At 54.3% G+C, this 22,402-nt stretch overlaps 1 protein-coding gene across 8 annotated transcripts; it reads right to left on the bottom strand.

The window, feature by feature from the left end:
* Nucleotides 1–321: 321 nt before the first annotated feature.
* On the bottom strand, nucleotides 322–21,604 carry ENDOV (endonuclease V). 8 transcript variants are annotated; one of them, XM_024199478.2, is made up of 10 exons: nucleotides 21,398–21,604; nucleotides 19,064–19,235; nucleotides 16,916–17,050; nucleotides 16,324–16,363; nucleotides 15,521–15,633; nucleotides 15,172–15,240; nucleotides 14,330–14,496; nucleotides 1,878–1,954; nucleotides 1,205–1,347; nucleotides 569–648 (listed from the first exon to the last, which is right to left on the bottom strand). In XM_024199478.2, the coding sequence occupies exons 1-9, from the start codon at nucleotides 21,451–21,453 to the stop codon at nucleotides 1,226–1,228; spliced, it is 951 nt and encodes a 316-aa protein (XP_024055246.1). In that variant the 5' UTR covers nucleotides 21,454–21,604; the 3' UTR covers nucleotides 569–648; nucleotides 1,205–1,225. The 8 variants fall into 8 exon arrangements, with proteins under 8 accessions (XP_024055249.1, XP_024055250.1, XP_024055251.1 ...); XM_024199479.2 differs by having other exon boundaries at nucleotides 14,362–14,496; XM_024199480.2 differs by having other exon boundaries at nucleotides 14,330–14,458.
* Nucleotides 21,605–22,402: the final 798 nt, after the last annotated feature.

The raw sequence follows: 22,402 nt of genomic DNA, 5'->3' as shown, positions 1-22,402 counted from the left end.
TACACGCCCACCCAAAACACAGAGTCCTCTGCCCGTCTGTCAGGACTAGCAGCAGCTAGTTACTGGGCTTCTGTTCCCTTGAGATGTGTGAAGTGACACAATCCCACAGGCTGGAGGAGGGGGGAGGAAAGGGTAAAAGGAGGATGGGGAGCAGGGAGCCCATGAGACTGTGTCGCTAAAGGGATGGCAAGAAGCCAGTGTCAAACTGGGAGCTTCACGTTGTTTTTAACTCGTTTGTTAAGAACCCCCCAAAGTGAATTCTCACAGTCTTGCCGCAAATAATCCCTCCCTTGACTCCCAAACACTGCTTTGGTAGTGTATGAGTGCTGGGGAGAATTTATTTTTACAGCGTGTGTTTTCAAAATTGGAATATAAAACATTCTCTAGAGTTTACAAACCATCAAAGACTGGGGCTCCTGCCCCATTAGCAGAGCCCAGGGGGAAGCCGTCTCCTGCCTTATCTCTGGTCATCCTGGCGTTTCACCTCATGAAGTACCCTGAGTTCCTGGCGTGGACGGTCAGTCACGGTGCCCTGTAGAGACTTCTCGGAGCTCTGATCCCAGAGGGGGTGGAAGGCTCAAGTTCACACTGGGGCTGGGCAGTGTCTTCCTGGGGCCAAATTAATGCTTGGGCTCAGCCTCTTCCTTCCTGGAACAAGAACAAGGAAAGGTCACGAAGAATAAAAAAAGCCAAACCAACCTAAGTAACTCCCTGCTACTCTGGGAACTGGAGCTGGAGGTACAGGAACTCTGGGGCACCAGCTTCAGACACTGGTGCTGATATCTCATGCCATGAGTTTGGGGTCTCAACTTGGGGCATGCATTCAATGGGACTGTCAGCATCTGCCCAGGACTGGCCCAGCAGGAAGGTGCTGCAAGTCGGGATTGAGGGGCATCAGCCAAGCCGTGGATGTGGGGATCTCTAGCAGGCAGTGCTGGTATGGTGCATTGCAGAGCTGTGGGGCGGTGCCAGGCATGGCAAGAGCTGGGCAGCGAAGCAGGCTGTGGTGCACAGCTAGAGTTGTTCCTGCGAGTTCTGAACATCGCCTCCCCCCATCACACCTGCTGCCTCCGATCAGCAGTATCAGAGCCTCACATTAACCAGCACCAACCTCCACGCCGCACCCAGCTCTGCTCTGGTCCTTACGATCCCCTCTAGGGCAGATCAGCCTGGGAGACCTGGGAGCAATTTGCCCATCACTAACCAGGCTAATCTTCATTCCGTTTTATTGTCCTGTATCTCTCCAGCCCCTTGTTTGCGCAGGTGACTGTAGGACTGAGAGAATCCAGCTCTGAGCTGCCAGGAACTGTGCTGAACATGTTGCCTCTACAGTGAAATAAAAAGGGCCTGGAGGGACAGGGGGTTGATATAAAGAGAATGATTTAGAGAATCTCACTTATTCCGGATCGACACCAGTGAAATCCCAGAGACCCCAGAGGGGTTTCTCTGGATTTACACCAACATACCAGGGCAGAATCCAGCCCTGCATTACAACAGAATGAGGTGGCCTGGCCCTTTCTTTATGCATTCAGGTACAGAGGCCAGCTCCTCGCAGGGTATTTTTGTCCACCCTCACATCACACACAGGGGCCTTAGCACTTTGCTTATCATGTACACCGGAAACAGACAAAATCCCCAGTGACCTTCCACAGTCTCATGGTCCAGCCAGCCCAGGACGCTGCCCCTTCGGCGGGAACACATGGTGCAGCACAGACGGCACCCATCAGAAATCTCCTGCTCCGCGGGGGCAGCATGCGCCCTGCTGCCCTTTATCCCGCCTTGTTACCCCGAATGTCCCTTTAATGCAATTACCCAAGAGCATTACATGAGCAGATCCCCTCTGGACGTGCGGTTGCTTAGACCACCCACACACCTACCTCCCTGGCCCAGGAGACGTGCCCCCCAGCGGGGAGGACAGGTGCTTCCGGATGTACTCTCTGGATCTGATGTCAGCCTGGAATTGGGGAGGAGATGGATTAGAGAAGACTCAAGACTTGATTGGTCAGACCGCCCCGCGCCCTCTAAAGAACGGTGCCAAGCAGATGCTCCCAGCAGCTGCACAGGCCAGGAGGGGGAGTCGCTCCGCAGGGCCCTGGTGCGCGGTCTAAGCGCAGCATTCATCCTCTCTGCAAGTGAGGGGCGTGAAGGCTCAGCCCCAAGCTATCTGCAGCATACGGCCGGCACTCCCGGGTAGGGCTCCCACACACGGAGGGACCCACCTGCCTCCCTGACCTTATCCCGCTCCATTCAGTCCCTCTGCCTCAACTGCCCCTGGGCTGAGAAGACAAAGACCCCAAATGGAGGAGAAGGGTCTCGGCCCAGGCAGCGTTAGCTGCCGCGCGGTTGATTTTGGAAACAGAAATGAGATTTCCTAAAGCTCAGCTCCCCAATTCTGCATTTACCACAACGGAAGACGGCAAGGCACAGAGTAGCAGCGGGCGCATGCCAGTCAGTGCCAAGGGCCAGCTCAGCCCTGGCCCTCTCCCAAGCACTGGGGGCGGGGGAGGGGGCAACAAAGTACAAGGGTAACAGCCAGGCAGCTCAGCTGGGAGAGCAAATCCCCATCAAATCCCTCCAGCTCTCGACGCACAGTCCAGGAGCTCTGGTGAGTTCAGCCTCTGAGAGACCTGAGTGCCTGGGATGTCCAGTAGAAATACACTTAACATACCTCCCCTACCCCCACGGCGACCCGTGAGCCTCTGCACAGCTCGTACCATTCTCAACCCTCACCCGACTGGCATCTGCCCCCACTCCTCCTTGGCTCTGATGCCCTCAGATGTGGTGCAGGGACATGACAGGCCAGTCTCGACTTACGGTGGCAAGGGGCAAAGCAGGAGGTGGATGCTGACCTGTAGAGTGAATCCAGACCCCTGGCAATTGCTGAGGTGAAGGGGAAGCAGCCCGAGTTATTTCCCAGCTGCCCCTGGCACCCAGCCCATGGAGCAGCAGGGACACTGCACGCTCCCCCTCAGCAGGACACCTGGAAGCAGAGCCTGGATTGCACCTTGGGAGAAGAGGAAGAGTGGGGGTGGGACCCAGAATTCCAGCAAAAAGCTCGGCAGCCTCACAGTGGTGTCTAGGGCTCACCTCGGGGCAAAGGCTCTGGTTAGCCTGCTCTGCTTGATGAAACAATGCCCACCCACTGCAGCTGCCGGCTTCTGCTTCCCTCTCGCTCGCTCGCGTTCCTGTTAATATAGCCCAGCCCTAGGGCAGGGCCTCTGGTTACCCCCCAGGCTGTCTCAGACTCATAGGGCCAGTCTACACTGCAATCAGACACCCGCGGCTGGCCCGTGCAGCTGACTTGGGCTCGCAGGGCTGTTTAATTGCAGCGTAGACTTCTGGGCGCAGAGCCTGAGCTCTGGGACCATCTCACCTCACAGGGTCCTAGAGTCCGGACTCCACCCCAAGACCAATACACCCAGGGCTTTCTCCTCCTCGGTGGCTTCCAATTGATCCATTCCCAGCTTACAGCAACAATTCTCGCTGTTAGTCCCTAAGTGCATGACCTTGCACTTTGCACTATTACATTTCATCCCATTTCTATTACTCCAGTTTTCAAGGTCATCCAAATCTTCTTGTACAATATTCCGGTCCTCCTCCATATTGGCAATACCTCCCAACTTGGTGTCATCTGCAAATTTTATTAGCGCACTCTCACTTTTTGTGCCAAGGTCATGCCAATGAAAATGTTAAATACGATTGGTCCCAAGACTGATCCTTGAGGAACTCCACTAATAAACTTTCTCCAGCCTGACAGTTCACCTTTCAGTATGACCCCCTGTACTCTCCCTTTTAGCCATAGGCTCCAACCTGTCCCTTCAAGGTGTCACCATTCCTTCACGCCTACAGCAGCCTAACTGGCTTCTCCCTCTGTCCACAAGAACCTCCTCCATGGGGGTGCAAAGCCCCCTCCAAATGTAACTGCAGGAAAGAGTGATGCTGTGCGCAGCCCCAGGCCTCAGACCGTGTGTCTCGTCCTATTGGGGCACACACAGGAGACAGAACCCCAGGTTAGAGTCCCTGAGAGAGCAAACAAGTCCCCCTCCCCACAGAGACAGTGCAGGGAGTGGGGGAGGGGCTGCTCCCTGAAACTCTGACCCCGCTGCCTTAGCCCGGCCTGAACAGCGGGCGCTGGCCTGGACAGTAGCTGCCTCTGCTGCCCCTTCGAGTGCTCACTGCCCGCCCCTTGCTACAGCCATTGGGCCCGGCCACAGAGGGAAGGACGCTTGGAAGGACAAGTGCCCCTCTGCCCGCAGGAAGCTGCTGGGAGCTGCGTCAGTCTGACCAGCAGCACAAAGGCCCTGTGGCAATTTCGCCCTGCCAGCACCTGGCCGTGTGTCTGGCAGCTGCCTCCTTGTGCTGGAAACAGGCCGGTGGGGAAGGAAGTGCTGGAGCGTTTTAATTGCTTTTTCCTGGAGTGGCAGCAAGTGCTGCTGGGTCAGGGTCGCCCCTGGGTGGAGGCATTTGCTGTCTATAGACACTGGACTCTCAGCTTCCTCCCCACCTGCCGCTCCCAGCATGAGGGTTGCTACTGTGCAAGCCAGCGGCGCTGGGAACATTCCCACCCTGCTGCTGGGAGGAGCATCGCGCAGGGGCGGCACAGCTGGGCTATGGCAGAAGTGTCATTCGCTCCCCCGTCGCAGCAGTCAACGAATGCACTGTCCCCCCAGCCAAGGTAGATGTGTCCACACTCATCCCTCTAACCACACACAGGGAGGGCTGCAGCAGCAGGGCAAACTTTACTCACACTGCCCCTCCAGCAACCTCAGCCACAGCAGGAGGGAGCCCCGTCCGGGGGCAAGAGGGTCATTTGGTCTCCCTGGCTGGTTCAGTCTTGGGCCCCACGGTTGAGAGTGAGACCAGGGCCCCACTGGTGCCAGCAGTGGTGGTGGCTATAGGGATGCAGACACCTGTCCATTAAGAAGTGGGCTGAGACCCAGCAACTCATTGCACACAGGCCAGCTAACAGCTGGGAAGGACTTGCCTGGGGCTGGATTTGAACTGGTGACCTATGGGCAAAGGGTTCCGTGTCCCAACTGAGAGCTAGGCTGGTTCTGGGAATGAGTCTCCGTCTCCCGCTCTGGGCTGCAGGGTGAGGTCACGCACCAGCCCGCACCTGAGCCAGTCGCATGGGCCTGTCCCAGTGCCGCTGGGGCAGCCCCGTCAGCCCAGGACGAGGCAGGGCTGAGCTGGCTGGGGAAGCCGCTCCCAGGCTGGGGAGCAGAGGCTGCCGGAAGACCTTCCTGCTTGTCTTTTCAATTTACGCTTTGGGCTGCGCGGGGGTGGGGTGGGGTGGGGTGGGGTGGGCTCTTGCTGGGATGGCAGAGCGGGCTGAACCACAAGCTCACATGGCTTCCCCCCCTCCCTCCTGCTTCGCCCCCCACCTGGAATGGTGTCCCTGCCCACATCTGCCTCAACCTCCTCTCTCAAACCCTCTGCATTGCCCCTGTCCTGGAGTAAGCCCTTCTGAGTCAGGGAAAGCAAACAGGAAATCGCCCACTCGCCCCACCGGAGGAGAAATGCCACTCGGTGCCCACCCGAGACAGTAGGACAGTGAGTAGCCACTGACTTGTGTGTTTCAGGGGTTTTCATGGGAACATCTCAGGCAAAGACGCACAGAGGACAAGGTGGGCTCTACAAGGGGGTGGGGATCAGAAGGCCAGTGGCCCCGGCCTGTGTTCTCACAGGTACTGTTCTAATGGACACAACCATCCTGACTGCACCTCCCTGCTCAGAACACTGAGACAAGCTGTAAGCAGCCGCCCTCTTCAGCAAACAGGCTAGATACCGTTATTCTCTTTTTCCTTAGGGTTCCCAGGCACACCAAAGGGAAAGCCCCAGAGTCTGAACACAGGCCAACAACTCCGTTATTTAAATCGGGCATTCAACATTCCATGGGGAAAAGCCCCAAACTACAGCCACTGACTCGGTGACCTCCATCAAGCCATTGGAGGATGCCTAGAAGTGGTCATGGACCAAGGGTCCTCCATGTGACATGTGAAATCCTTAAGGAGCAATTCTGGTGGAAGCAAACTCTTAGTCCGATAGCTTCATTTCCCAGAGTACAGCTCGTTCTCAGGTGTGTGATTCACAGAGGAAAACACAGCTTTGTTAAATCTCCTCGGCTAAGCAGGACAGGGCCTGCTCAGTACTTGGCTGGGAGGCCTCCAAAGAAAACGGAGAGAGCTGTAGAATGTGCTGCTAGTGACTCAGCACTGGTGCTGGGCAAGGGACCATCTTTCCAGTGAGATACAACCCTCTGTGGTCATCAAAGAAGCCATAGCCACCTCAACAAGAGTAATGGTGGGAGTTCTGGGCTAAATTCTCCCCAAAGCTTCATTTGGGAAAGTCAGTCTTCACTTAAAAACCGCACTGCATGGTGGTAGCTCAGAACAGCTCCAGAGATGGCTTCATGATACACCCCCCCGAAGCAGTTTGGGCTCCTTCCAGCTGAAAGGAACTAGATAAACGTACAAGGCCAGGACTAGTGAGGTGGATTAATAAAACTCCCTGTGGCTGCCCTGGATGTAACTCACATGTCTGTGCTGGTCGTGTAAATTCCTGCACCAAACTCCCCACTAGCTCGCTTCACGCCTCCCTGCGAGTTCTGTGCTGGAGATGCTGCTTAAGAGCCACTCACCAGCTCCACGTGCCAGACAATGAAATACGGTTACATAAGGAGCAGTTTGTTTGGAGGAATTTTTCCCCCTGTTCATAATTGGACAGTTTCATAACTCAGTTGACAAATAACTCTGATCACTCTTCAGGATAAGACATTACGTGATGAATTTCCTAACAAGGGAAACAGACTGCTTGATAAAATGCCTGCTGGGAGCCCAAGGAGCAAAAGCCTCATTCACTTACTGTTCTTCTGCAGGAGGAAAAAACCCCAAACCAAGTTCGCCTAATAACACAGTTAAGGCTTGATTAGGCAGCAAGTTACTTGCCAGCCCTCACTCCTAATGCTGTGCTGAGAGACAGCTTAGCCCAGCTTATTAACCAAGAGGCTAATCAATAAGATGGATCATTGTGCCGGAATAATCCCTTCTATTTTCGGAGGAGACTAGTGCTGGCATTAGGGGTCTGGAATTTCTACCTTGTCTCTTTTGTGAATGGGCAGCAGTGGCACATGTGGGCACAGCGTGCTGGTGGAGGGGGAAGGAGGGTCAGGTCTCAGGGAGTAGGGGGTTCTGGCCCTCAGCTGGCAATCCCCCGCTGGATAGCAGGAACGTGGAACAGGCAGGGCAGAGCTGATCGCTCGTGGTCCAGTTCCTTGATGGAGGAGAGTTTAACAGCACAGGTGCAGTGGCTTGAAAGTGCAGCGTCCAGGGGCAACAATTCAGACTCGCCGCTCTGCCGCTTCGTGGCGGGCCAGGGTTGCCCCACGGATTGCCCTGCCGGCAGCTCCTGAGCCAGCAGGAGCCTGCTGGGCAAGCTGCCAGCTGGAGTGAAAAGGGTCATCTAGTGAGCAGGAGTCTGATGGGCAGCAACGCAGCAAGTCAAGGCAGCAGAGGGAACAAAGCCTATTCCGGTGCAGGTCCTGTTCCATCCCGGGGAGTCAAGGCTGGGAGCTCATTTGCTAAAAGGCTCCACTCCATACCCCGTGCATGTGTAGCTTGGAATCTGAACTGGCTTGGAATTCTTGCACCCACAGACAGGTCATGAGGAGCTCTCGTTGGGGACACCAGGGGCCACTCAGGCAGATTTAGTGCCATGCCACCAGTAGCTGTAGGTTGGGTGTTTTGCCTGTGGCAGTGGGAGGCTGGTTCATGTTCACCTGGGTTCCTTTGTTTGGGTTGCACCTGGGAGGTCCCTCTGGCTGGGATCAAACCTCCGCAGAGGAACTTCAAATATTCATGAGCCTGCCAGAGGAGACAGAGTGCTACCTCTGCGCACACAGAGTTCTCATGCCCCGGCCTGGTATTTACTTGCGGAATGAGGTCCAAGCAGGATGTAAATATTGATTGTAGCAGACAATGAATTTCCCTCTGCTTCCTCTGAAAGTTCACTACACTTGCTGCATCTGAGACACATGTCCCCAGTCAGCAAAGCCACCTCTTGTTCCAAATGCAAATACGACTGCGTCCATGGCCGAGATGATGTCTGGCACCCACTTCGTACAACTTAGCCACGTGTACCCCAGTGCAGGATGGGGCCAGCTGTGCCTCCAGCAAGGTGGCACGTTTATGTCCCCACAGCAGCTACACAGCCACTGCCTTCATGTAAGACGGCACCATGGCCCAGCGAAGGAGGGAATGGAAGAGCTGAGCTCAGCTGTGAGCTGCGCATGTTTGAAGCTACCAGAACCTTCAGACCCAGGAAAAGCTTCAAGGGCTGACAACCCTGAAGCTTCACCTTGGGCATCAGAAAAGCTGTGATCATATGGCACTACCCAGGCAAAACCTCCTGTAGGACATTCCCCTTTCACATCTCCTCAACGCCCTGCAGGCTCACCACAGAGAAATACACAAAGCTGACATCAGGAATCATAACATTCAAAAACCAGTAGGAGAACACTTCAACCTCTCTGGTCACTCAGTAACAGACTTAAAGGTGGCAACTTTGCAACAGAAAAGCTTCAAAAACAGACTCCAATGAGAAATTGCTGAGCTTGAATTAATATGCAAACTAGATACCATTAACTTGGGTTTGAATAGAGACTGGGAGTGGCTGGGTCATTACACACATTTAATCTCTTTCCCCATGTTAAGTATCCTCACACCACCTTGTCAACTGTCTAAAATGCGCCATCTTGATTATCACTACAAAAGTTTTTTTTCTCCTGCTGATAACAGCTCATCTTAATTAATTAGCCTCTTACAGTTGGTCTGGCTACTTCCACTTTTTCATGTTCTCTGCATGTATATATATCTTCTTACTATGTTCCATGCTATGCATCCGAAGAAGTGGGCTGTAGCCCATGAAAGCTTATGCTCAAATACATTTGTTAGTCTCTAAGGTGCCACAAGTACTCCTGTTCTTAGTGCAGGAAGGACCCCTACAGTCTATTTTCTAGTGCTTTACTCAGCTCAGCTTTTACTCAAAGGGCTGCGGCTTTCAGCCCTACCACACGCTAACCCCTGTTCTATGGTCAGCTAGATCTCAGGAAAAGGATTGCCCAATGTTGTTGAATGTTCAGTGTTTGCTCAGTTTTATCCCGTTCCTCCTCCCTAGACCACCCAAACGCTGCTCGGGGGAACAGCTACGGCATCTGTGGAGACCTAGCTGGTGCCTGGTGCTGGCTCCGCTACCTCGCCTCAGGCCACTAAATCACATCAAAAGAAGTTACATCCTTTGCTACTAAAGTTCTTGTTTCCTGTAGGTGATTGTTGTCATAACCCCTGGGAGGCTGTGTGATGAGGGGCAGGTTTTCGGGGGACAGACAGCTGTTCTCGCAGGATGGACTTCACCTGAGTAGGGAAGGAAATAGACTTCTGGGAGGGAGGCTGGCTCATCTCATCAAAAGGGCTTTAAACTAGAAATTTGGGGGAGACGGTTGGGAGATGTCCAGTTAATCTCCACGCCTGAGTCCAACACTGAAAAGGAGTGTGAAGAGATAAGCACAGATATAGGTAGGGGTACGGGATTGGACACAAGAAAGAGGGGGCAGAGGGACAGTATGGGGTCCGTACCAAATTGCATAAGTAATGCGAGAAAGGATAGACAGCATACGGTAAGATGTTTATACACCAATGCGAGAAGCCTAGGTAACAAAATGGAGGAATTGGAGCTCCTGGTCCGAGAAATGAAACCTGATATCGTGGGAATAACCGAAACGTGGTGGAACGGTAGTCATGACTGGAGTACAGGTATGGAAGGGTATGTGCTGTTTAGGAATGACCGGAAAAAAGGTAAAGGTGGGGGAGTGGCATTGTATGTCAATAATGAGGTAAAATGCAAAGAAGTAATAAGTGATGGAATGAATAAGACAGAGTCTGTCTGGGCAATAATTACACTGGGTAATAGAACTACTAGAGCCTCCCCTGAGATAGTGCTTGGGGTGTGCTATAGACCACCGGGATCTAGCCTGGATGAGGACAGAGAACTATTTAATGTCTTTAGGGAAGTAAAAACTAATAAGAACTGTGTAATCATGGGGGACTTTAACTTCCCAGATATAGATTGGGGAACAAATGCTAGTAACAATAATAGGGCTCAGATGTTCCTAGACGTGCTAGCAGATGAATTCCTTCATCAAGTAGTAACTGAACCGACGAGGGGGGATGCAATTTTAGATTTGGTGCTGGTGAGTAGTGAGGACCTCGTTGAGGAAATGGTTGTAGGGGACAACCTTGGCTCGAGTGACCATGAGCTAATTCGGTTTAAACTAAATGGAAGGTTTAACAGAAATAAAACTCTGACTAAGGTTTACGATTTTAAAAAGGCCAACTTTAATAAATTAAAGCAACTACTTAGGGAAGTGCATTGGGATAACATACTTAGGGATCTAAAGGCAGATGACGCCTGGAATTATTTCAAATTGAAGTTGCATGAGCTGTCCGAGGCCTGTATACCAAGAAAGGGAAAACGATTAGTAGGCAGGAGATTTAGACCTAGCTGGATGAGTGGGCGTCTCAAAGGGGCAATTAAGAAAAAACAGAAAGCGTACAAAGAATGGAAGAGGGGAGGGATCAGCAAGGAAACCTACCTTATTGAGGTCCGAGCATGTAGGGATGCGGTGAGAAAGGCCAAAAGCCGTGTAGAGTTGGACCTTGCGAGGGGAATTAAATCAAATAGTAAGAGGTTTTATAGCCATATAAATAGGAAGAAAACAAAGAAAGAGGAAGTGGGACCGCTGAAGAATGTAGATGGAGTGGAGATTAAGGATAATCTAGGCATGGCACAATATCTAAATGAATATTTTGCATCGGTCTTTAATAAGGCTAATGAAGGGCTTAGGAATAGGGGGAGCAGGACAGAGGGGAATAAAGAAGGAGGGAATGACATTACAGTATTAGAGGTGGAAGCTAAACTTCAGCAGCTAAACGGGACCAAATCGGGCGGACCGGATGATCTTCATCCTAGAATATTGAAGGAAGTGGCGCAAGAAATTGCAAGCCCCTTAGCGATAATTTTTAATGAATCTGTAAACTCGGGGGTGGTACCGTTGGACTGGAAAATAGCTAACGTGGTTCCTATTTTCAAGAAGGGGAAAAAAAGTGACCCGGGTAATTACAGGCCTGTTAGTTTAACATCTGTAGTATGCAAGGTCTTGGAAAAAATTTTGAAGGAGAAAGTAGTTAAGGGCCTTGAGTTGAATGGTAATTGGGACAAATTACAACATGGGTTTATGAAAGGTAGATCGTGCCAAACCAACCTGATCTCCTTCTTTGAGAAAGTAATAGACCTTCTAGATAAAGGGAATGCGGTGGATCTAATATACCTCGATTTTAGTAAAGCGTTTGATACGGTACCGCATGAGGAATTATTGGTTAAACTAGAAAAGATGGGGATCGATATGAAAATCCAGAGGTGGATAAAGAACTGGTTAAAGGGGAGACTGCAGCAGGTAGTACTGAAAGGGGAATTGTCAGGTTGGAGGGAGGTCACCAGTGGGGTTCCTCAAGGTTCGGTTTTGGGTCCGATTTTATTTAATCTATTTATTACTGACCTCGGAACCGAATGTAGGAGTGGGCTGATAAAGTTTGCGGATGACACAAAGTTGGGAGGTATTGCTAATTCGGAGAAGGATCGGGATATTCTGCAGGGAGACTTAGATGACCTTGTAAATTGGAGTAATAATAATAGGATGAGATTTAATAATGAGAAGTGTAAGGTGATGCATTTAGGGATGACTAACAAGAATTTTAGTTACAAGCTGGGGACGCATCGGTTAGAAGTGACGGAGGAGGAGAAGGACCTTGGAGTCCTGGTTGATCGCAGGATGACTATGAGCCGGCAATGTGACACGGCTGTTAAAAAAGCTAATGCGATCTTGGGATGCATTAGGCGAGGTATTTCTAGTAGGGGCAAGGAGGTGCTCCTTCCGTTATACAAGGCGCTGGTGAGACCTCATTTGGAGTACTGTGTGCAGTTCTGGTCTCCTATGTTTAAAAAGGATGAATTCAAACTGGAACAGATACAGAGAAGGGCCACTAGGATGATCCGAGGAATGGAAAACCTTTCCTATGAAAGGAGACTCGAGGAGCTCGGTTTGTTTAGCCTAACCAAAAGAAGACTGAGGGGGGATATGATTGCTCTCTTTAAATACATCAAAGGGATAAATACCAGGGAGGGAGAGGAATTGTTTCAGCTCAGTACTAATGTGGACACGAGAACAAATGGATATAAACTGGCCGTGGGGAAGTTTAGGCTTGAAATTAGACGAAGGTTTCTAACCATCAGAGGGGTGAAATTTTGGAACAGCCTTCCGAGGGAAACGGTGGGGGCGAAAGACCTCTCTGGCTTCAAGATTAGGCTAGATAAGTTTATGGAGGGAATGGTTTAATGAGATAACGTGATTTTAGTCAATTAGGTAATAAAGTGCCATCGCTGGTAAAATGTGGGTCTGGCTAGAGAATCTTGCCTGTATGCTCGGGGTTCTACTGATCGCCATATTTGGGGTCGGGAAGGAATTTTCCTCCAGGGTAGATTGGCAGAGGCCCTGGAGGTTTTTCGCCTTCCTCCGCGGCATTGGGCAGGGGTCGCAAGCTGGAGGATTCTCTGCGACTTGAAGTCTTTAAATCACGATCTGGAGACTTCAACAGCTGAGTTAAGGGAAAGTGGGTGGGTCAGCTTTTGTGGCCTGCATCATGCGGGAGGTCAGACTAGATGACCATAATGGTCCCTTCTGACCTTTAAGTCTATGAGTCTATGAGGTTCCATGAGATAGGGAATTGGCGAGCTGGTGAGGTCCATATGAGCGTCTATGACATACTCTCCTTGAAGATATGACCCGTACTATGAAAAAGTCCCAGAACTCCTGTGCTGAATAATTCCCCTCCCTCCTTAGGTTCACACCTTTCTAATCCTTGGAGATGGTTCTCAAATCTTCCCCCGGAAGGAGTCACCAGCAAATAAATTTTGTCCCTTTAACTAATGCCCCAGGTCAGCTGGAGCGGCTGGAGGAGTCTAGCCAGCCAGTCCCAAAGAAGAGGCATGGGAATGGGACTGAAGGCGACAGAAAGCAGCTGTGAGGAGTGGGGCACCTGGGTCAAAATGATTTCCAAAAGAAATACGGGCATGTTTCCACTGAGGAAGGCTTTTCCCTCCCCTCCTAACACGCCCCCAAGTGCCACACAGTGCAACTATGAGAGCCTGTCTCCTGAAGCATCGGGTGCTGGCCACTGCCGGCAGTGAGCTATGGGACTAGATGACCTGTAAGACTGCTCCAGTCTGTCAGGAGGTGGGATATGGGACCAGAAACTCCATGATCAGCTCTGGTCTGGAGACGCCAATGGGCAGTTTTGCTTTGAGGTTTGCTGGTCGTCGCTCTACAACTAAACAGTGTCACACGGTTCAATTTTCAGAAAATATCACAATAGCAACGAACAACTTCTGCCTGCAGCGCCTGTGTCTGGCCTTGGTAGGAGCCTTCTCAATACTGCTCAGAAAGCAGCAAAGCCAGGGCTGGCAGACACGGGACGAAGGCCGAGGCGTAGCAATCGGAACACACACTGTTCCAGGGTGACGTTACAGACTCTGCTCCCCAAACGCTGAGCGGGGCAGCCTGCCTGAACTGCTAATGGCGGGGTGATCCTGAGGAGAAGGAAGCTCTTCTCCGGGTAGAAATCCCAACGGCTTCACACTTCTTGAGATTCATTTCTCCAGCCCTGCTGTGATTTAATTATAAAATCGCTGGCAGCAAGAGGCACTGAATGCGATCCAGTGCTGCCACCTACAGGCTACATCTGGAACCGGCAGCCCGCAGCTTGTTGCGGAGTGCGGCATACCCCATAGCCCAGAGGATGAACACTGCAGTCTGTGTTCAGCTCCACATTCTGGGAAAGCTGCACCTCCAGCTCCTCTGCATTATTAACCCCAGAGCCAGCCTGCAGAGAGGAGCAGAGAGCCCCACCAGGCTGGATCCGCACTGAGGGCTGCGGGTGCTTCTATGCACCGTGTGTCAGGGACAGGTCAGGAGGACAAAGAAAGAGGGAAGGAGCAGTTTTATAAATAAGAAGACAGGTAGATCAGAACCGCCAGGATCGGCTGTAGCCCGTAGCTGGAGGGGACGGCCTAGCAGGCTCAGGTGCTGCTCTTGGGGAAGGGAGGCCAGCCGTCGCAGTCCTGTCATTCACAGCTGCCTGTCACCCCTCCACTAGCTAACTGGCCACGTCTCCCATGACAGGCTCGGATCCCCATCCCCTAGCTGCCCCTGCCTTCGCACCTGTCGGATGGGCTCTGGGATCCGGTACCTACAGCAGGACTGGACCAGGCGCACTGCTGACTCCAGGCACGTCTTGTGGCCCACGGAGACATAGATGGGCTTCGTGCTCTTGTTGTAGCTGCGCAGGGCCTGGAGGGTTGGAAACCGGACAGACCAGAGCTTTGGGGCTTGTTTAAAACAAACGCACGACGTCAGTGATTGCACACGCACCTGGGGACACTTGGGAGAGCTGGGGGGTATCAGACATTTCAGAGCCCCGGCCTTTACTGCTCCTCGCTGCTTGGGAGCATCACAGGGAGGGTCTGTCTCCTAGGGCTCCTTGTGCTCCCCATCCCCAATATTTCACACTGCTCAGAGCAAGGGACCTTGCTCAGTGGAGAATATACCCAGGCGAAGGAGGCAGCCAACACCTGCCAGCTCTGAGTGGGGACCCAGCCAGCCCCACCATCTCCCAAGCTGCCTTTTCCACCAAGGTGCAGAGGTTCCTGTCTCACAGTCTGGAGACCTGCCACAGAAAAAACTCCTGCCCGTGCTTTGCCCCTTTGCTGTAATGGCGCCGGACACGGGCAGATAGACCAGGACATGGCAGCTCACATACCACTGTCACATATGACAAAGTGGTCGTGCATCCCAGGAGGGGATCCCATGCCGTGGGCTGACAGGAAAGGGAGGTGAGCGTTGGCTCTGCCTGCTCAGATTCTGCCCTCCTGGCTTATTGTCACTGGGCTGCAGAGAGCTGCACTACACTTTGTCCCCTCCCTCCTTCCCATTTGAGCCAGGCTAGGGAACATGGAGAAGGCCCAGCTGTGACCAACATGCAAAGCAGACTGCCCATGACTTACCATGCCCAGGACTCTCCCAGAGGTGCCCCTCAGAGGGAATACGTCTCCTCCCATCTGCAGGTCGCGGATCTAGAACGAGCAAGCTGGTTAGAGCTCCAGTGCATCGGTTCCAGGAGGGTCTGGGAGAACCTACTCCAGAACTTCCCTCCTTGGCCTGAACAGGCTCCCATAACACCGCCAGCACTTCCTGCTGGGAAAGGCTGGGACGGAGAAACCGGGAGCTGCCCCTCCCCAGCTCCTCGTGGTGGGAGAGGCCAGGAGGGGGGTGGCTAGGAGCTCCCTCTCACCAAGGCTCTTACTCCATTTCCCCCACTGGCACAGGAGGGAGGGATGCTCGCGCTGGCCTTACCTGCCCCTTGTGCTGCTCATCCTTGGCCAGGCCATCGACCTGCAGGAGGTTTTTGGCCACACCAATACAGGGCAGGCCCGTCAGCACCCCCAGGTGGCAGGCCACACCAAACCCTGCCGAACAAGCCAAGAGATGGTCAAGGGAAACAGGAAGGGGCCAGCAATGGGGTTCTCCATCCTGTTCTGGTGACCCTCGTCAGAGGGGACAGCCCCGGGTATGTCTGTAAGCCTGTGACAACACTACAGCCAAGCGCAGAGTGGGTGGTACTGGCAGATGGGGACCAGTGCCGCAGGGACAGAGTTCACCACAGAGGGGCCGTCTGTCAACCCCAAAGCAGGAGGTTCCAGAACCTCCAGATGGGATCAGAACCCAATCAATGCCTCTGGGGGAGGGGAATTAGCCTGTTGCTAGATGATAATTATTTAATGTCTCCTTCACTGGTCTAGAGCTCTGGACCCTAGTGAACAGCAGGACTCTCTCCTGGAGCCTGGGGGTCCCCTGTCGGGGGGGGCAGCGCTCTCTCCTAGGGCCTGGGGTTCCCGTCGGGGGGCAGCACTCTCTCCTGGAGCCTGGGGGTCCCCTGTCGGAGGGTAGTGCTCTCTTAGGGCCTGGGGTTGCCGTCGGGGGGCAGCGCTCTCCTAGGGCCTGGGGTTCCCGTCGGGGGGCTGCACTCTCTCCTGGAGCCTGGGGGTCCCCTGTCGGGGGGCAGCGCACTCTCCTAGGGCCTGGGGTCCCTGTTGGGGGGAGCAGTGCTCTCTCCTGGAGCTTGGGGGGTCCCCGTCGGGGGCAGAGCTCTCTCATACCTCTGTGATGGAGTACGCCATTCCCATCTACGAGCAGCACCTGGAAGAACCAGGTGATGTGTTAGTTACCAAGCACCATGGATCGCTCCAGCTGAGTGAACACACCTCTGACCTGAACAAGTGGCGAGTGAGGCCAGCTCCGTGAGGAAGGAGAAGGAGAAGGCTCCATTTCAATCCTTTGCCCCACCCCCACAGCTCCTTTACCCAGGTTCTCCTCACCCCCGCCTGCCCCGCTCTCTCTTTCATGCCCCTTTTGATGACCATCCCCGGGAGTAGGGAGCTGATCTTTCTATTGCGGGCCGAGTGCCCTGCAACCCCGTAGTACTAAAGAAAGGATGGGAGTCATCCCCACATCTTGCCTTCCCTGCTCACAGACAAGGTGAAGTCTGGCTGGCCATTGGCTCGGTTTCCCCATCCCCGCAGAGACAGTGAAGCAGACACAACAACAAGGCTGTGTTAGGGTGCACCCTGCCCTGCCCTGCCTTGCCTGCTGCAGAGGTGCTGGGCAGGGCAACCTCTAAGGAGAGTTTCTTTTCAGGTACATCCAGCACCCCAGGGACATCTCCCCATGAGAGAAAGGAACATGCTGCACCTGAGGCCTGAGCCCAGGCTCTCGCTCCTGAAGTCTCTGAGCAGCTTCCACCAGGAAAGGGGCCTCTCGAAAAGCTAAGTATCCTGCCACGTAGGGGGCACTCACGGTTACCATCTGGCAATCCTCATATAGCACCTGGGACAAAACAAGGACAGTGCTGAGAACACAGACTCATGTCTGCAAGGGGCAACTTAACACAGCAGGCACTAGGATCAGTGTGCTGAACCCAGGCCATAGCTGGCTTAATCCTGACCGGCTCAGATATTTCTTCTCCAGTATATTTATATTCTCTCTCTCTCTCGCTTCAATACTCTCCCCGAACCCTGCTGGGCCGCTCCCCCAAAGTTAAACACAAATGCTGCACATTAGCTCACGCCAACTTGTCCCCTCAGTGTGAGTGTGGGGGTGGGGGGAGAGAAGTAATGGGCAGATGATGGAAAATGACCAGATATACCCTAGCCTACCCTACCCTGAATGAGTACAGGGACTTTGCCAATGGCTAGGGGTGCTTCGGCCCCATTCGAGTGTGCAACAGCGGGAGATCACTGTCCTTATAATCAAGGCTGCGATTTAGGTCACGGAGGTCATGGAATCCGTGACTTCCAGTGGCCTCCATGACTTCAGCTTGCGGTGGTGCAGTGTCCACCGCCACCCGCTGGGCCAGGAAGCTGTGAGGTACCCCTGCTGCCTCTGGTGGCCCGCGCAGCTCCCTGCCGCCGGTGGTGGCGATGGGGGAAACCCCCGCAGCTCTCTGTTACCGGCAGCAGAACCCCCGAGCTCCCAGCCGCTGGGGGCGGTGGGAAAACCCCCGAGTTCCCTGCCCTGGGGCTGGTGGGGTACCCCCCAGTTCCTGGCGGGCAGCGGCGGGGAACCCCCAAGCTCCGGGCTGCCGGAGGTGGCAGGGACATGCTCCTTGCCGCTGTGGCAGCTCCTGGCCCCCATGGGTGGTGGGAAACCCTGAGCTCCCAGCCCCATGCGGACAGCGGGGGACGCCCGGAGCTGCAGGTGGCAGAGGTATCCCGCAGCCCCCAGCTGCTACAGGCAGCTCCAAGTCCCTGCAGCTGCCCCGCTTGAAGTAGTGTGGGGATCCGCAGATCCTCATTTTGTCAAGGATATTTTTAGTAAAAGTTAGGGACAGGTCACGGCTTCCCTGAATTTTTCTGTTTTGCCCATGACCTGTCCGTGACTTTTACTAAAAATATCCGTGACAAAATCTTAGCCTTACTTATAATCAATGCCTGATCAAAGGGCCTCTCACCCAGCATTCGGAAAAGCAAGTGGATTCCAGAAGAAAGCCTGTTAGGACACTGACCAAGGACAGTAGGTGAATTAACTCACACAGCCGTCATGGGCAAGTCTTTAAGAACTGTGGCAGGATTTGATTCTCACTTTCTGTGATTTCCAGTGGATATCAATGTTCAATTCCATATTTGTTGTCAGTGTTTTTAGTTAGTGACAACTTTTTACATTAGTTGAAATCTGTACATAAACTCTGATAAATCTTTATTAATTCAAAGTTTAATGACTGCAGAATGTGGGAGATTCACAACAGATTTGGAAGTGCCATTGTAAATCACATCTCATATTAACTGATTACCAGAGGGATCTGACAAGGAAGGCACCATCTGTCTAGGAATGTCACATTGTTTTAACTTGTTCTCCTGGTAAATGTTGAATAACAATGGCCTTTCTGCGGTTTGTTTCTGGATAGAGGGTGAAACTGTTGATTTCCAACATTTACCTAATTCAATCAAAATCTTCAAAGGCCGTTTATGAGCTATTTCTTATCAACATCATCATCTCTGACCTACTCCTGAGCAATTGCCACACCCTGGAACCATCTCCCCGGGCCTCCAGAAGTTCTCTGTAACTCTTGGACTCAGCTTCTCTCTGCAGGAAGTGACCAAACTACGTATTTCCAAATTAATTTTGCTAGGTAATACCAAAGACCATCACTCCTGTCCTCTCCTCCTCACCCATGCTCTCTGCAGAAAGCCTTTTCTTGGTGAACAGGCGGGTCAGATACTTGGCTGGAGCCTTGTGACGCTGAGATACAGTCCATGATGCCCTTTGGGGTAGGCTGGTTTTCTACAAAGCCTTTACAGTACAGGTATCCCAACCATGAGACCACCGCTCAAGGGCCATTACCTCAAGATCTGGGTAGCTGAGAACCACCAGGGACGCGCAGGCGATTGTGTCGTTTCCTTTGACATAAGACAGGTCCGCCCCTCCCACTCTCTCCAGTCCTGCAAAGGTGGAATTTTTCTGCCATTCCTCAGTGTCCTCCTCAATCACATTTGCCTTTAGCTGGGCCTGCTCCCTAAGGAAAGATAACCACAGGCAAAAATAGTGTCTTTTTATTCCCAACTCCATACACAACACATTGAAATGACAGAAGCAGGCTGGTCCGGGCATCCTGCAAAATCGTGTTATTCGATTATTTCAGCAGGTTTCCATTCAACAAGGCTCTGCTGGTTTAGGAAAGACATGATGGGTTGGCAGGTGGACAGCGTATTCCTTAGGGCAGTGTGGTCTAGTTACTGAAGCAGAACATCAGGATTCCGAGGTTCTAGTCTCAGATTTGTCAGTGCTTCTGAGTGACCTTGGCAAATTTGTGTGCTTCCATTTCTGCAATTGGAAAATGGAGATGCTAAAAATCCCGTGTTTCACAGCAGGGTTCACGAGGGCTGACTGCAAAGCATTTGAGATCCTGAGCCAGAACAGGGGCTTTTCATTGCATGGATGGGAAGGGATGAAACAATCCAAGCTGACAAGCTGGCCGGCTCCAGATCTCTGCAGAGACCTACTACGTGAGGCCAAGGAGATACCTCACCTCAATACTAAGGCAGACCCTGACCAAGCTCAGTTAGTGACCACAAACCTGAAGGGGGGCACGAAGCCCCGTCTGAGCCTGCGGCACAGAGGAGAGACTGGGACAGAGCCACTCGCTCCTGACAACACCCCAATAACAGGGAGCCTAGGGGAGAGCCCCAAAGAGCATCAGGAATAGGGTGACCAGATGTCCTGATTTTATAGGGACAGTCCCGATATTTGGGACTTTTTCTTATATAGGCACCTATTACCCCCTACCCCGTCGAGATTTTTCACATTTGCTATCGGGTCACCCTAATCAGGAAGCAGCACAGGTGTGATGTCCAAGAGCCACTCAGACAAACAGTGCCCGTCCCTCGGGAAGGGAGAGATGTGGGGATGGTCCCCACTTCTACCACCAGGTCAGGACAACTCATAGAACTGGGGACCCACCTTTGAGCGACACCAGGGGCCACAGCCCAGCATGGCCAAAAAGGGCCAGGCTTTGCCACCTCATCCCATGCCCCAGCCCAATGGAGTCAAGGGTTCCCAGGTGTCCAGTTTTTGACTGGAACGCCTGGTCGAGAAGGGACCCTGGTGGCTCCGGTCAGCACTGCTGACTGGGCTGTTAAAAGTCCAGTTGGTGGCGCAGCGAGGCTAAGGCAGGCTCCCTGCCTGCCCTGATTCCCCATGGTTCCCGGAAGCGTCCAGCGTGTCCCTGAGGGCCCTAGACGCAAGGGTGGGCAGGGAGGCTCCGTGTGCTGCCCCCACCCCGAGCGCCAGCTCTGCAGCTCCCATTGGCCAGGAACCACAGCCAATGGGAGCTGCCGGGGCGGAGGCAACGGCAGCGGGTGGAACCTCCCTGGTTGCCCCTGCGCCTAGGAGCCGCAGGGACATGCTGTCCACTTCTGGGAGACGCCTGAGGTAAGTGCCACCCGGAGCCTGCACCCCAAACCTCCTCCCCCAGCTCTGTCCAACACGTCAAAATCCCTCGGCTCCAGCCCGGAGCCCCCTCCGGCACCCCAAATCCCTCATCCCCAGCCCCCATCCTAGAGCCTGCACCCCCCACCCCCACCCCCTGCCCCAGCCCTGAGCCCCCTCCAACACTTCAACCCCCTCGGCTCCAGTCCGGAGCCCCCTCCGGCACCCCAAATCCCTCATCCCCAGCCCCCATCCCAGAGCCTGCACCCCCCCACCCCAACCCCCTGCCCCAGCCCTGAGCCCCCTCTAACACTTCAACCCCCTCGGCTCCAGTCCAGAGCCCCCTCCGGCACCCCAAATCCCTCATCCCCAGCCCCATCCTAGAGCCTGCACCCCCCCACCCCAACCCCCTGCCCCAGCCCTGTGAAAATGAGGGAGTGAGCGAGGGTCGGGGAGAGCGGGTGATGGGGCAGGGGCGGGGCCTCAGACAAGGGGCGGGGCCTCAGGGAGGGGCAGAGCCAGGGTGTTCGGTTTTCTGGGGACCCCTGGGACTGATGACGCTGGCTGGGGGGCCGCTGTCTGCCTGGCAAGGGGAGGAGCCCTGGAGAAGCCCGCCCATTACGCCACACTATGACGCATGCGCACAACGCTTTCGCCGCTCCGCGCTCCAAGACTACACATCCCAGCATGCCCCGCCGCCGGAAGCCCGGGCTGTCCTACGGGGCCCCTCCCGCGCTCCCCTCCCATTACCGTTCCCAGCGGCCCAGCGGCGCCTGCTCCGGCGGCTCCGTCTCGCTGCGCGCCATGGCCCCGCTTCCGGCCGGGCTGCCGCTTCCCCGCCCGCCGGGGACACGGAGCCGGGGGGGGGCGGGTCTCAGCTCGGGGGAGGGGCAGGTCGGCCGAGGGCTGCCACCTGTCTAATCCCAGCGACCCAAACACCCTCGCCCCGCCCCTTCCCCGAGGCCCCGCCCCTTCCCCCGAGGCCCCGCCCCCTCCCTTTCACGGGCTGGGGCGGGGCAGGGGCGAGGGGGCGGGCTCTGGGGGTGGGAGGGGGCTCAGGGCTGGGGATGGGGGGCGGGCTCTGGCCGGGCGGCGCTGACCTGAGGCAGCTCCTAGGCTGAAGGGCTGCCAGGCGGCTCTGCGTGCTGCCCCTGCCTGCAGGCCCACCCCCACAGCTCCCATTGGTCGGGGTCCCAGCCAATGGGAGCGGCAGAGACACCCTGGCTGCCTCTCTGCCTAGGAGCCGGAGCAGGGGTTCTCGGAGTTTTGTACTGGTGACCCCCAAACCTCTGAGTGCGACCGCCCCCCCCCCTTATAAATTAAAAACACTTTTTTATATAGTTCACACCATTATACATGCTAGAGGCAAAGCGGGGTTTGGGGGGGTGGCTGACAACTCGCGACCCCCAAGGGGTCCCAGGCCCGTTTGAGAACCTCTGAGCTAGAGGGACTTGCCAGCTGCTTCCAGGAGCCATGCGGCGCTCAGGCAGGCAGGTAGCCTGCCTTAGCCGTGTTGCGCCGCCAGATTTTTAGTAGCCTAAAATCTCCCGGATTGGTTTCAGGAGCCTCCTGGAGATGGAGCCTGATTCCGGGAGATTCCCAGCTAATCCCAGAGGGTTAGTAATGCTAGGTCTGCCCATGCTCAGAGCCAGGGCACTGCAGGGCCAGACTTGGGGCTCGTGGCACCCATGGCATGGCAACGTCTGTGAGGGGAACAGCCCAGCTCGCGGGGCTCAGATTTCTTCCTGCCCCCCC

The sequence above is a fragment of the Terrapene carolina genome, unplaced genomic scaffold (genome assembly GCF_002925995.2).
Source record: "Terrapene carolina triunguis isolate 2854851 unplaced genomic scaffold, T_m_triunguis-2.0 Scaffold192, whole genome shotgun sequence".
In the NCBI taxonomy this organism is placed as follows: Eukaryota; Metazoa; Chordata; order Testudines; family Emydidae; genus Terrapene; species Terrapene triunguis.
The sequence above is the reverse complement of the archived record's forward strand: the minus strand, read 5'-3'. Positions and strand labels throughout refer to the sequence as shown.

Coding starts and splice junctions, on each gene's coding strand:
- ENDOV (XM_024199478.2), bottom strand. CDS start 21,453: ATGGCGCGCAGCGAGACGGAGCCGCCGGAGCAGGCGCCGCTGGGCCGC. Junction 15,634..16,323: donor TGGCGTACTCCATCACAGAG/GTATGAGAGAGC, acceptor CTTGTTCGGCAG/GGTTTGGTGTGGCCTGCCAC. Junction 15,241..15,520: donor ATGAGCAGCACAAGGGGCAG/GTAAGGCCAGCG, acceptor TGCTCGTTCTAG/ATCCGCGACCTGCAGATGGG.